Source organism: Leucoraja erinacea, chromosome 8 (genome assembly GCF_028641065.1).
Source record: "Leucoraja erinacea ecotype New England chromosome 8, Leri_hhj_1, whole genome shotgun sequence".
Classification (NCBI taxonomy): domain Eukaryota; kingdom Metazoa; phylum Chordata; class Chondrichthyes; order Rajiformes; family Rajidae; genus Leucoraja; species Leucoraja erinaceus.
The window spans coordinates 69,248,643-69,263,424 of NC_073384.1; the positions used below are offsets into that span (position 1 = coordinate 69,248,643).

At 42.5% G+C, this 14,782-nt stretch overlaps 1 protein-coding gene across 1 annotated transcript in view; it reads right to left on the reverse strand.

The window, feature by feature from the left end:
- The window catches only part of birc6 (baculoviral IAP repeat containing 6), a 348,945-nt gene that overhangs the window by 291,608 nt on the left and 42,555 nt on the right, over positions 1-14,782 (reverse strand). The window contains 3 exon segments of the mRNA XM_055639933.1: positions 10,838-11,366; positions 11,368-12,233; positions 14,619-14,677. Of these exon segments, the coding sequence (XP_055495908.1) occupies positions 10,838-11,366; positions 11,368-12,233; positions 14,619-14,677 (1,454 nt within the window).

Consider the following 14,782-nt stretch of genomic DNA (forward strand, 5'->3'; position numbering starts at 1 on the left):
TACCTTCAGCAGCGCTGCAGTTCTGCCACTGGCCGTGTGTGTGACTTTGGAGCCTTTGAGGGGGGGGGGGGGGGGGGGAGTTAAAATGCGTTTTTTTCGCCTGCCTGTCCGATATATATCTTCTCGGGCCGCTAGCTAATGCTGAAGAATTGTTCCGACTGCCGTTCAGTGAATTTTTTAACTTTTTTTTTAAATCGCGAGACAATTTCAGTGCTGGAGTAAAATAAAAATCCGCTTCTAATGCCGTCAACGCCGATAACGGGACGGATTTCACGTATGGAACAGCTGAAGGTAATCCGTTTATTTTACATATAAACATGCTTCTTAGGATTACTTTAATCCAAATTTTACGTTGCGAAAAGGTAATTTAGGCCCCATACGAACCGGCAGTGTTTTTCCTGCTGATGTGGGGTTCAAATTCACCGCAACCGCAACGTTCCAATCGATTGCGTTACACAAAAACCCACTCGCAAGATGATTTAAATGGCCATTAATTTAGGGGAATTAAACAATAAATTCCTTCTATTTGGTCTATAAATTCATGACAATGAGATTTAAAAATCATGTTATATTGTGAATTCTTGTGTGAATGTTATTTGGACACTTAGGCTATTTAAAAATGTTAATATTTTCTGAAGAAATGGATAGATGTTTAGATCTAGTAATTGAATTTTGAAATTAGCTACAATTTAGGTAACTAACTAATTATATGCTTTAATTTCAGGTCATCCAAGTAAGATTGTTTCATATTTGTTTCAGAATGCTTCAATCTATAATAACTGAAAATGTATTTCAGTTCTCTTAATTTTTAAGAATGTTATGGGCTTTTGACTGTCCTTGATCACAGCTTTTGTGTTAAGTCAATGGAAAAGCAATAGGGAGAAAGATGCTAATTTCCGAGTATGAAAATGGCCATAACTTTTTTAATACTGAAGACATGAAAGTGAATTAGGTGTCAAATTAAACTTCGTTTTATGCTTTATCTGATGGGATAAATTGCAGACTTGATTTTTAAAATCTCAAAATTTTGTGACATCGCTATAATCAGCAACTCTGGAGAAAAGGAATAGATGACGTTTCCGGGGCGAGAGCCTTCTTCCAAGTCTGAAGAAGGGTCTCGACCTGAAACGTCTCCTATTCCTTTTCTTCAGAGATGCTGTGTGACCCGTTGAGTTCTTGTATCTATCTCCTATTAAGTAGTGTGTTCTATGACACGAATGAAATCAATGTAAAAGCAGTATTGAATAAGAAGACTCAAGGATAAGTCACTGGTATTGGTTGGCATCCCAATAAACCAAGAACTTTAGAGCATTGTGAAAGAAAACCAGATCCGCAGACAGGAACATGATTAACTTACCAATGCTTTAGACAATAGGTGCAGGAGTAGGCCGGACCTTCCAGCCTGACCTGCCATTCAATGTGACCATGGCTGATCATCCACAATCAGTACCCAGCTCCCCATATCCCCTGACTCCGCTATCTTCAAGAGCCCTATCTAGCTCTCTCTTGAAAGTATCCGGAGAACTGGCCTCCACCTCCCTCTGAGGCAGAGAATTCCACAGATTCACAACTCTCCGTGTGAAAAAGTGTTTCCTCATCTCTGTAATAAATGGCTTACCCCTTATTCTTAAACAGTGGCCTCTGGTTCTGGACTCCCCCAACATCGGGGACATGTTTCCTGCCTCTAATGTTTCCAAACCCTTAATAATCTTATACGTTTCAATAAGATCCCCTCTCATCCTTCTAAATTCCAGAGTATACAAGCCCAGCCGCTCCATTCTCTCAGCATGACAGTCCCGCCATCCCGGGAATTAACCTTGTGAACCTACGCTGCACTACCTCAATAGCAAGAATGTCCTTTCTCAAATATTGAGACCAAAACTGCACAAGATATCCCAGGTATGGTCTCACTAGGGCCCTGCACAACTGCAGAAGGACCTCTTTGCTCCTATAATAATAATAATAATAATAATAATAATAATAATCTTTATTTATATAGCACTTTTCAACAAAACCAGTATTTGAACCAAAGTGCTTTACAGAGATTGATTAAATTAATTGAACAGATCAAATGTCAATAAATCCATACAAAACAAAAAAAGAGAAAAAAGAAAAAAAGACACAGAACAGTACACTATAGAAATCAACATGAAACGTCCCCCCACAGCAGAATTCACTGTGAGGGAAGGCACTAAAAATATCCAGTTCTCCCCCTCATAGTCCACCCGAGGTCGGGGTCTATATGTGGCCTCCTCAGCCAACTCGATGTTCTCAGGCCCTCTGCCGCGAAGCTGGATCATCGGCGTCGGGTGAACATTCTTCAGCGGCCTGGACTGAAGCGGCCGCTTCCTCCCTGAAGACTGCGATGTCCAAAGTTCTCAGGCCGCGCAGGCCGGACCTCTGACACTATACTCAAACTCCTCTTGTTATGAAGGTCAACATGCCATTTGCTTTCTTCACTGCCTGTTGTACTTGCATGCTTACTTCCATTGACTGATGAACAATGACCCCCAGATCCCGTTGTACTTCTCCTTTTCACAACTTGACACCATTTAGATAATAATCTTCCTTCCTGTTCTTGCCACCAAAGTGGATAACCTCACATTTATCCACATTAAACTGCAACTGCCATGCATCTGCCCACTCACCCAACCTGTCCAAGTCACCCTGCATTCTCGTTGCATCCTCCTCACAGTTCACACTGCCACCCAGCTTTGCGTCATCTGCAAATTTGCTAATGCTATCGTAATCCTTTCATCTAAATCATTAATATATATTGTAAATAGCTGCTGTCCCAGCACTGAGCCCTGCGGTACCCCACTAGTCACTGCCTACCATTCCGAAAGGGATACGTTAATCCCTACTCTTTGTTTCCTGTCTGCCAAGTAATTTTCTATCCATATCAGCATTCTACCCCCAATACCATGTGCCCTAATTTTGCCCACTAATCTCCTATGTGGGACCTTATCAAATGCTTTCTGAAAGTCCAGGTACACCACATCCACTGGCTCTCCTTTGTTCATTTTCCTAGTTACATCCTCAAAAAAATTCCAGAAGATTAGTCAAGCATGATTTCCCCTTCGTAAATGCAATTTACGGACCGATCCTGTTACTGTTATCCAAATGTGCCGCTATTTCATCTTTTATGATTGACACCAGCATCTTCCCCACCACCAATGTCAGGCTGACTGGTGTATAATTCCGTTTTCTCTCTCCTGCCTTTCTTAAAAAGTGGGATAAGATTAGCTACCCTCCAATGGAAGCTCCAATTCGGACGATAGCAAGTCAATGCCGTGGTAAAAGCTAGCTACTTTCAGCTTCGGACGATAGCTAAAATAAAACAATTCCTCCACTTTGATGACCTCGAAAAGATCATCCACACATTTATCTCCTCCCGCGTAGATTACTGCAAATCTCTTTACACTGGCATCAGCCAATCTTCCCTGTCCCGCCTGCAACTGGTCCAAAACGCCGCAGCGAGACTCCTGATGGGCACCCGAAAAAGGGACCACATCACCCCGATCCTGGCCTCTCTCCACTGGCTCCCTGTGCGGTTCCGTATAAATTTCAAGATTCTCCGCCATGTCTACAAAGCCCTCAATGGGCTTGCCCCCTCCTACATTAAAAGTTTTCTCACCCACCACTCCACCTCCAGGTCCCTCAGATCGTCTGACTTGGGGGCTGCTGAATATCCCGCGGTCTAGACATAAGCTTTGGGGCGACCTCGCCTTTGCGGTTGCAGCTCCTAGACTGTGGAACAGCATCCCTCTTCCCATCAGAACTGCCCCCTCTATCGACTCCTTTAAGTCAAGACTAAAATCTTATCTATACTCCCAAGCCTTTCCTGACGTCCACTGAGTGAGGGCTATATGTATGTAGTTTGTTTGTTTACACTATTCTTATAACAAATGTAAAGCACTTTGGCCAACGAGAGATGTTTTTTAAATGTGCTATAAAAATAAATGTGACGACTTGAATCCACAGGAACTGATACTGAATCCATAGAACATTGGAAAATGACAATAGACAATAGGTGCAGGAGTAGGCCATTTGGCCCTTCAAGCCAGCACCGCCATTCAATGTGATCATGGCTGATCATCCCCTGCCTTCTTCCCATATCCCCCGACTCCCCTATTTTTAAGAGCCCTATCTAGCTCTCTCTTGAAAGCATCCAAAGAGAATTCCACAGACTCACCACTCTCTGTGAGGAAAAAGTGTTTCCTCGTCTCCGTTCTAATGATCACCAATGCGTCCACGATTTCTAGAGCCACTTCCTTAAGTACCCTGGGATGCAGACCATCAGGCCCTGGGGATTTATTAGCCTTCAGTCCCATCAGTCTACCCAACACCAATTCCTGCCTAATGTGGATTTCCTTCAGCTCCTCCATCACCCCAGACCCTCTGGCCACTAAGTACATCAGGAGGATTGTTTGTGTCATCCTTTGTGAAGTTAGATCCAAAGTTCAACATCTGCCATTTCCACTTTCCCCATAATAAATTCACCCTTTTCAGTCTTCAAGGGCCCAACTTTGGTCTTTAGTAATGTTTTTCCTTTTCACATACCTAAAGAAGCTTTTACTATATATTCTTGGCTGGCTTACCTTCGTACCTCATCTTTTCTCCCCGTATTGCCTTTTTAGTTATCTTCTGTTGCTCTTTAAACATTACCCAATCCTCTGGCTTCCCGCTCATCTTTGCTATGTTGTACTTCTTCTCTTTTATTTTTATACTGTCCCTGTCAGCCACGGTCGCCCATTATTCCCCTTGGAATCTTGCTTCCTCTTTGGAATGAACTTATCCTGCACCTTCTGTATTATTCCCAGAAATACCTGCCATTGTTGTTCCACTGTCATCCCTGCTAGGATATCTGTCTAGTCAACTTTGGCCAGCTCTCCCTCATGGCTCCATAGTCCCCTTTGTTTAACTATAATACTGACACCTCTGATTTAACCTTCTCCCTCTCAAATTGTAGATGAAAACTTATATTATGGTCACTACCTCCATGGCACCTTAACCTCAAGTTCCCTTATCAAATTTGGTTCATTAGTTGGCAAGTTATTGAAAAGTAGGTGCAGGTCGTCTGCAGCTTACGAACATGCGACTTATGTACAGGCTGTACACATGAGCATGTGTTTGGGAGATTGCTGGTATGGATTAGCCAGCCCCTGCAGAGTTACTGACATCTTCTCCCACACGGTAACACAGTTCGCAGGCATGTTTCCGACTAGCAAACTGTTCAGGGGACTGTTCACCATATTTAATCACTCATGTACAGTAGCTTGTTGTACATTTCAACAATGTACACTCTTAAAATCGGCATAAAGAACAATTCATTGAATTATCTTGCATTTTCCTTTTTTTGGATTGAATATTACAAACAAATGCAAGTCTCAAACATTGTCAACAGTAATAGACATCCTGCTTTATCTTATTATTTTACAAAGAAAACATACTTAGGATTTCAGAATAAAATTTGCAGCAGGATCTTGGTTGGTTGGGCAGGTGGGCTGCAGAGAATGGTTGTTGGAATTTAATACAGAGTAATGTGAGGTGTTGCATTTGGGATATCTAACATGGGCAGGAAATACACAGTAGGGTTTTGGGGAGTGTTGCAGAGTAGAGGAATCTAGTTGTACAAGTACATAGTTCCTTGAAAGCGGCATCACATGTAGATAGGATGGTCAACAAAACCTTTGGCATATTGACTTCATTAATCAGTATTGGGTACAGAGGTTGTGGGGGGTCATGTTGCAGTTATACAGGGCATTGGTGAGGACACATTTAGAACATTATGTTCAGTTTTGGGCACATAGGAAAGATGTCACACGAGAAAGGGTACAGAGTAGATTTTCGAGGATGTTGCCAGGACTCGAGAGCCTGATCTATAGGGAGTGGTTGAATAAGCTGACACTCTGTTCCTTGGAGCACAAGAGGATGAGGGGTGATCCTATAGAGGTGTATAAAATCATGAGAAGAATAGATTGGGTAAATGCAATCTCTTGCCAAGAGTAGGGAAATCGAGAACCAGAGGACATAGATTTAAGGTGAGGGGGAAAAGATTTAATAATCTGAAATCTAACTTTAATATATATATTTTTAAGAGTGTATATGGAATGAGCTGCCATAGGAGATAGTTGAGGCAGGTACTATCGCAACATTTAAGAAACATTTAGGTGGGTACATGGATAGGATAGGTTTAGAGGGATATGGGCCAAGGGTAGGTGGAACTGGTGTAGATAGGAAATAATGGTCAAAGAGTCATAGTCAGAGAAAGATACAGTGTGGAAACAGGCCCTTCGGCCCAACTTACCCCCACCGGCCAACATGTCCCAGCTACACTTGTCCCACCTGCCAGCATTTGGTTCATATCCCTCCAAACCTGTCCTATCCATGTCAGTATGAGCAACCTGGGCCGATGGGCCCGTTTCCACGCTGTATGATTCTCGAAAATTAGCCATTTCCAAAATGTTTTAAATAAGAGACTAAAATAAAATGGAGCATCAGAGTTGCAAAGAAAAGCAGACCGGAATGACCAAAAGCTTGATGAAACTCCCTGCCTACAAACAAAAACTGAAGCGATACGAACAGGGACAGAAGGTCATTCACCGCTGGTCTGTGGAAACAGACGACATTCTACACGGCGACTGGTTCATGTTCAGGGAATTTGTGGTCAACCTGAATGTGTACGCCACTTCCGTGACTGACTTCATCAGCAAGTGCAGAAGACAACGTCAAAGTGTTCCCCAACGGGACGCCATGGATGAACTGTGAGGTCCATTCCCAGATGAAGGCCAAGATAAAAATGCTGCCATCATTGCAAAGCCATCAGGGAATTAGAGATGCCAAGAGACAATAACGGCACAAACTAAAGTCCCAGTATAATCACACGGACACCCATCGACTGTGGCAAGACCTGAATACTATACATAACTGCAAAGTGAAGTCAGGCAGCATCGCCGGTGATAGTGTGGCCCTTCTTCATGAACTTAATGCATTCTATGCTCGCTTTGAGCAGAAGGGGAGAAGAGTGACTGGCCGGGTGCAGTGAAGTGGGTGAGAAGTGTGAGTGAGTGTAGTGAAAACCACTACATGGATAGGCCAGGTTTGGAGGGATATGGACCAAATGCAGGCAGGTGGGACTAATGTAGCTGCGACATGTTGCCCCCCAAGGGCCTGTTTCTACACTGTATAACTCTAAGGCCAATAGGGCGATGATATTCGTCCAGTCAGACTGTGTGCCTCTCCCCAGGGTGACTATTGCAGAAGTAAGATCTGCCTTCCTGAGGGTGAACCCATGGAAAGTAACTGGTCCGGAGGGAGTCCCTGGTCATGTCCTTAGGAACTGTGCAGACCAACCAGCGGGAGTGATGATGGACATCTTTCATCTCTTCCTACTACATCTGAGGGCCACCTGCTTCAAAAGGAACCCCTATCATCCTATTGCCAAAGAAATGCAAGATCTCATGCCTTAATGATTCCCATCTAGTGGCCTTGACATCCACCTTTATGAAGAGCTTTCAGAAGCTGGTTATGGCACACGTTGAATCCAGCCTAACACTGCAGCTCACCCACCGTCACAACAGGTCCACGTCTGACGTCATTTTCCTGGCCCTACTCTCATCCCTGGATCACTGGATAAGAAGGACACCTACGCCACTCATATTCAAAGGCTTTAGCTCTGCTTGTAATACCATTATTATCCAATCTCACCTCCAAACCCGTGGATCTTGGGAGTTATCACTCCCCTCTGCAACTGGATCCTCAACTTCCTGACCAACAGACCACAACCAGTGAGAATAGGTGACAAATCATCCTCTGCATTAATCTACATCACTGGTGCCCTGCAAGGATGCGTTCTCAGCCTCCTATTATACACCTTCTGCACTCATGACTGTGCAGCAAAATACCAATCCAACTCAATTAATAAGTTCGCAGACGACACCACCGCAGTGGGCCAAATACAAGTACAGGAAGGAGATTAAGAACCTCCTCTCCTGGTACCAAGACAACCACCCCTCTCTCAAAGGTAGCAGGGCAAAGGAAATTGTGGTTGACTTCAGGAAGCAAAGCAGCACATTGATGGCTCCAAAGTAGAGTTGGTTGAAAGCTTCAAGTTTTTTGGAATAAATTTCACCAGCAATTTGTCCTGGACAGCCTCATCAAAGCTATGGCTAAAAAGCACAGCAATGTGTCTACTTCCTTACAAGCTTTAGGAACTTCAGCGTGTCCCCAACAACACTCACCAAGTTCTACAGATGTGCCGTAGAAAGCATTTTATCGCGATGCATCAGAGCATGGTTTGGGAACAGCTCCATCCAAGACGACAAGAAATTGCAGAGATTTGTGGATGTTGCCCAGGCCATCAGGCAAACCAACCTCCCATCCATTGACACAGTAGACCCATGGCCTGTTTCCATGCTGTATCTCTAAACTGTATCTCTAAACTAAAAAAAGAGGAACATGCAAAAGCAGGGATAAACGACTGAAACAAAGTGGAAGGTTCGTTGTCTGCAATGTAGAATCAGAAGTTGATGCATAGTGGCTGCCAAAGAGAGACAATGCATCAGATAAATTAAGAATGCATGAAAGATACCAAATCGGCAGAGATAAAATCCCTCATAAGGCCCATTCTTAGTCACGTGTGTGACCAGAAATATGAACAATTGTGGAATACATCTCTTCCAATTCTGAAAGCATTACAGGTATATTATTTTGTACTGTATATAGGGCTCATTTTTTTCCCAAAGTTCATCAGGTGAAATTTTTATGCTATGCTGGCGTTTGTTTAGGGTCAAAGGTCAAATATGACTGGTCACGTGTGTGATCTCACAAGGAAGCATTTTTTTCCCCCATAACTCAGTTCTATCTTACAAACTCTGGGAATTTAAAAAAGCTAGAATGTTCATATCTTTAGCAGACATGCATTATAGTTTTGTAGAGGAAAATAGCAATGCATAAGATTAATCTCTTACAATAATTTTTTTTAATGTATTATTTTATGTTAAGACATCTGGTCACATGTGTGAAATTTGGTTCACTTTCCAAAGAATGGCCCTTACAAACTCAGTGAATTTTAAAAAGCTAGAATGTTCATATCTTTAGCAGACATGCATTATATTTCTGTAGGTAGGAAAACAGCAATGAATAAGATTAATTTCTTACAATATTTTTTTTATGTATTACTTTTATGTGATGCCATCCGGTCACATGTGTGACATTTTGCTTCACTTTCCAAAGAATGGCCCATAAGTAAAATGATTAAGTAAATCAAGTGAATTAAAAAAAAAAAATTATAGTAGACAAATCTGCATATGAATAACACTGCAATTTCAAAGAAAAATGACAGCCTCCAGCACCAAGGTGTTGCTTCTCTGGCTGTAAGTACAGTACTTAGAAAGACCTCCTTGCGGGTAAACCCAATAACGAAGGATGGGGGGGGGAAGGGAATGGTGTCCGTTATTGCCGATTGTCCGCTATAACTGAGTAAGGTTTTTCTCCCATTGCCATCACTACCTGGGCGCTGGGTCCGAATCCTGGAGCCCCGTCACTGAGAGCCCAGTGGGACCTCCTTCACTACACCGAGCACCACGGCCCAAGATGGCACCTCCGCGCGACTGGGGAATGGCAATAACCTGCTGCTGATTCCCACAATCAGAGACTGGGAGCAAAACGGGATGTCTGGGGCGTTGGCATGGCGGAGTGAGGAAACCCTGTCCCGCTCCGAGTGAGATTCCCTCGACCAACTGTCAGCCCGGAGTTCGGGGTGAAAGGGCATGGACCCTTAACGTTAACTCCATGACTTTTTCCGAAGACACTAACCTGCCGGGTATACCAAGTTCTTTTTAACAGCTACAAATGTACTTTTGTTACTGCAAGCTAAAAATACTAAAAGCTGTTTGTTACATTGTTTAATAGAGTTAAGTACCAATCGAAGCACTGGCTTGTCAATTTCAATGCCTTGACAGTTTCAATAGTCTCTGCGGTCTTTGTTGTTAAAGAAACTGTCCGCTATAACCATAATCCATTAGAAAGTCCATAATAACGAGGATTTACTGAACATTTTTACTGCTTCCTCTCTATCCTTACATTTTACGAGACAGCAAGATCTCAAATCACAACCACTATCATCTGCAGCATAAGACCGGCGGTGATTTGATGTGACAACTGTCAGAGAAATGACATAGACTGCGAGTGAAGATTGTGTGGAATAATGTTGTTATAGGAAAAAAACAAACCACCTCATTACAAGGAGACATTTTGGGTCGAGGCCCTTCCATATTCTCCAGAGATGCTGCCTTGCCTGCAGAGTTACTCCAGCAATATGTCCTTTGTGTATTAACCAGCATCTGCAGTTCCCAGTTTCTATGCCTCATTATTACTGCTTGAACTAGTTGGGGGAAGCACAGGTAGATATATACCTGGACTCAACATCGAGAAAGCACCATATTATATCAAGATAAATTAATCCAGTTTCTATTCTAATAATTGAAATAAACAAAATCCCCAAATTCTAATAATAAAAACTTAAAAACAAACCAAAATGAGATCATTACATATTCAAACAAATGAAAATATTTGGATATATGCAAGATAGTTTGCTGTCACGAAATAAAACGCAAGGCAGCAGTTAGCTTCTTAAAATGCAAAATCTTTCCCTGCTGCCACCCAATCATGGGGAAAAATGAGCATGAAACACTTTAAACATTACATCTGAATCTAAATAAAAACATTAGATAAAGGAAATGTTTCAAACTATGAATCAAAATCACACATCTATATTTGGCTTCTAAGAATTCAATTTACCTATGAGACAAAGTTGTAAATGAAACTTTCTTACCATATGTGCAAGCACAAAGTCTGTCCGTTCCAGAACAGTACACCACTGAGATAAAAGGATCTAGTTCATTACTGCTCTCTTTTCTAGGTGGTTCCACTTTAACTAAAGTTTCAAAAGTTGAGAGATCTAAAATTTTTATAAATCCTCTCTGAGTAGTAACCACTAAATGGCCCAGACTGGAAGCATCAGCTTTCTTTTCTCTCACAATCCCATTTCTTGATGTCAATGCAGCTTCATCGATTATTTCCTCACAGTCATCGTCTTTATTATCCAACACATCTGGTGGAAGTAATATTAGTGAGGTAATTGCATCCTGTGGATCCCTGATATGTTGGACTTTAACAGGTTGCTCTTCTAAAGTTACTATACGTGTGCTGTAATTCATCTTGTAAAGCAGAAGATAACCACCACTCAAAGTCCTTTGCTCAGGCTGGATTATTAGCGGAGTTTGTGTATTGGTGGGCGAGTCCTCCTGTAGAAAACCATCCGCATTAATCCCAATAGTCAGATTCGATTCTAAATCTCCCTTTACTTCGGTTACACAATGCAGAGTTTAATTTATTTAAATTATTCAAGGCCTCTACTTGACTTATTGCACTCAGGGATGGAATAGGACAAATTCGTAGCCCTATCAAAAGGTGAATTCCGTCAGCGCAGGGCGTGATAGAATCAATGTGAAGATTCTCCTCTTCGGTAAACTTTGGCAACCGTAGACAATGGACGAGGGCACCAGGTTTGGGAACGACTGTACTCCACTTGTCAGAGTCGGCAGAGGGAAGATTAGATGCTGCATCAGCGAACTGTTGAATGTACGTCATGGGTGGGTCCTGCAACAACAGCTGCTCCTGGCTGTCTAATTCCATTTCTATTATTTGCGGAACTGTGAAACCTTCGTCGTGTAAACCTTTACTCACCAAACTGTTCATTTGTGCAAAAACTTTGCCTGCCTTTTCATCTGATTCTTTAATGCTGTAAAGCAACAACAGAGGCAAAGTCCTTTTTACTATTGGTGAACTTAGTTCAGAATTACTACCGGATTCATTGTCCAAAGATACTTGGTCAGATACACTTTCATCTCGAATTCTACTTAGAGAGTCCATGGACCTCCGTGAGCGAGTACTAATAGGCGAAGAAGCTGCAGATTTGTAAGATAATAAAACTCCTGCTAATAAACATGGAAATGGAATGTTGTGCTGCTCGGCGTGCTTCTCCTTAGCCTTTTCACTTTTATTCTTCACCATGGATGTGTTGCCACCCAGTTCCTCCAGATCCTTCACAGTGCCCTCAAGAACATTTGCTACTATTTCCCACTGGAGCTTTTCAGGCTGCTGGAGAATGCTCAGTGCTGTCACATCCACACTGATGTCCATGCTGCATTCCTTCTGAGAAGTTTGCCCTAACAAAATAAGATTTCCAAGTTAATATTATAAAATATTATAATACACCTGCCAGATCTATTCCCAAGATTGGTAATATTAACATTTATCACAATAATTAGAGAACTGTCAAATCATTCTTCAATTCTGACATTAACATGACATTTGGTGACTTCTGCTTCCCCAAAGATGAAACCATGCAACTTCCTACAAAACAAGTAATTTGCAATATATCTTATAGATACTGTATACATTCATGTGCAGTACCTTCACAGTCTCATGCTGAATTCCTTTACTAGAAATACAGTCATTTTCCACATTTAGCATTAATAAGCGAGACATGTTAAACTAGATGGGTTTTTTTGCCTGCTTGGCACCTTCATAAGTTGGGAAAGAGCATTTATTTGACCAAAATAAATGAGCAAATAACATTTGCTGTGGGTGGAAGGAATAAATAGTCCCGGACAATTAGGTCAACAACAGTTCCTCTTATCCTAAGAGCACTACAGGATCTTTTATGCTAGTACATGGGGCAGATGGAGTCATACAACATGAAAACAGGCCCTTCAGCCCAACTTGCCCTCGCCGACCAAGATGCCCTATCGACACTAGTACCACCTGCCTGTGTTTGGTCCATATCCCATTAAACCTTTCCTATTCATGTACCCGTCCAAATATCTTTTAAATGTTGTTATAGTGCCTGCCTCAACTACCGCCTGAAGCAGTTCGATCACCACCCTTTGTGCAGAATAGTTGCCTCTCAGATTCCTATTAAATCATACCCCTCTCACCTTAACCCCATGTCCTCTGATTCTTGGTTCCCCAAATCTGGGGAAAAGCTTCTGTGCATTTAACCCATCTTTAAGATTACCCATCATCCACCTGTAGTTCAAGGAATAAAATCCAAACCTGCACAACTTCTCCCGAAACCTCAGGCCCTCGTGTCAACATCCTCGTAAATCTTCCCTGCATTCTTTCCAGCTTAACATCGTTCTTATATTATAGCAGGGTGACCATAACGGAACACCATAACGGATTAGGGTGACAGATGGCGCAATGGGCTAAGTGTTCGGCTGGCGACCGGAAGGTAGCCGGTTCGAATCCCGCTTGGAGTGCATACTGTCGTGTCCTTGGGCAAGACACTTCACCCACCTTTGCCTGCGTGTGAATGTGTGTGAGTGATTGGTGGTGGTCGGAGGGGCCGTAGGCGCAGATTAGCAGCCACGCTTCCGTCAGTCTGCCCCAGGGCAGCTGTGGCTACAGAAGTAGCTCACCACCACCGAGTGACTGAGGAGTGAATGAATAATGCGATGTAAAGCGCCTTGAGTATCTAGAAAGGCGCTATATAAATCCCATCCATTAACACAATACTCACCAACATCTTGTACAACTGTCTCATACCATCCCAATGTCTACACTCAATACCCTGACTGATGAAAGGCCAATGTGCCATAAGCCTTCTTGAGCACTGTATATACCTGTGATGCCACTTTCAAGGAACTATGTACCAGCACTCCCTAGATCCCTCTGCTCGAAAACTCTGCCCAGAGTCCTGCCATGCACTGTGAAAATGGCTAAAATATTGAACATGGTATCGTGCATCACTCCCTCTGTACTCCCTCTATGGCAAGAATGTCCTTCCTCAGATTAGGAGACCAAAACTGTACGCAATACTCCAGGTGTAGTCTCACCAAGACCCTGTACAACTGCAGTAGAACCTCCCTGCTCCTATACTCAAATCATTTTGCTATGAATGCTAACATACCATTCGCTTTCTTCACTGCCTGCTTCACCTGCATGCCTACTTTCAATGACTGGTGTACCATGACACCCAGGTCTCGTTGCATCTCCCCTTTTCATAATCGGCCACCATTCAGAAAATAGTCTGCTTTCCTGTTTTTGCCACCAAAGTGGATAACCTCCCATTTATCCACATTATACTGCATCTGCCATGCATTTGCCCACTCACCCAGCCTATCCAAGTCACCTTGCAGCCTTCTAGCATCCTCCTCACAGCTGACACTGCCCCCCAGCTTAGTGTCATCCGCAAACTTGGAGATGTTGCATTCAATTCCCTCGTCCAAATCATTAATATATATTGTAAATAGCTGGGGTCCCTGCACTTTCCAATTTATCAGATGCATCAGATGCACTTTCCAATTTATAAATCAAAGTTAACATATTTTTGGTAAAACTACTAACAATAATTAGATGTTTGCCTCTTCTCTGATACACACTATCCCAACTCAAATTCCCATGTTCAGAAGAACTAATGTAGATTGTGAAAAATGTCTGCCACACTTGAGGACTGACAAGAGCTAACACTGAGTGCTTATTATAACATTGTAAACCTGCAATATGCACAATGACAATTTGCAGGGGAAGTGTTCCAAATTTGATCATACCTGTAGCTGAATCTGTTCTGGAATGTTCTTCACTATCAGAATCTTCCAGCTGATCATCACTATTTCAAGAAAACAAACACATTGAGATGAAGCACATTTCAATGCAATACAAGACAAACTGTGACATATTTCAGCAGTCTGCTATGATAGTAACCAGAGGCAAC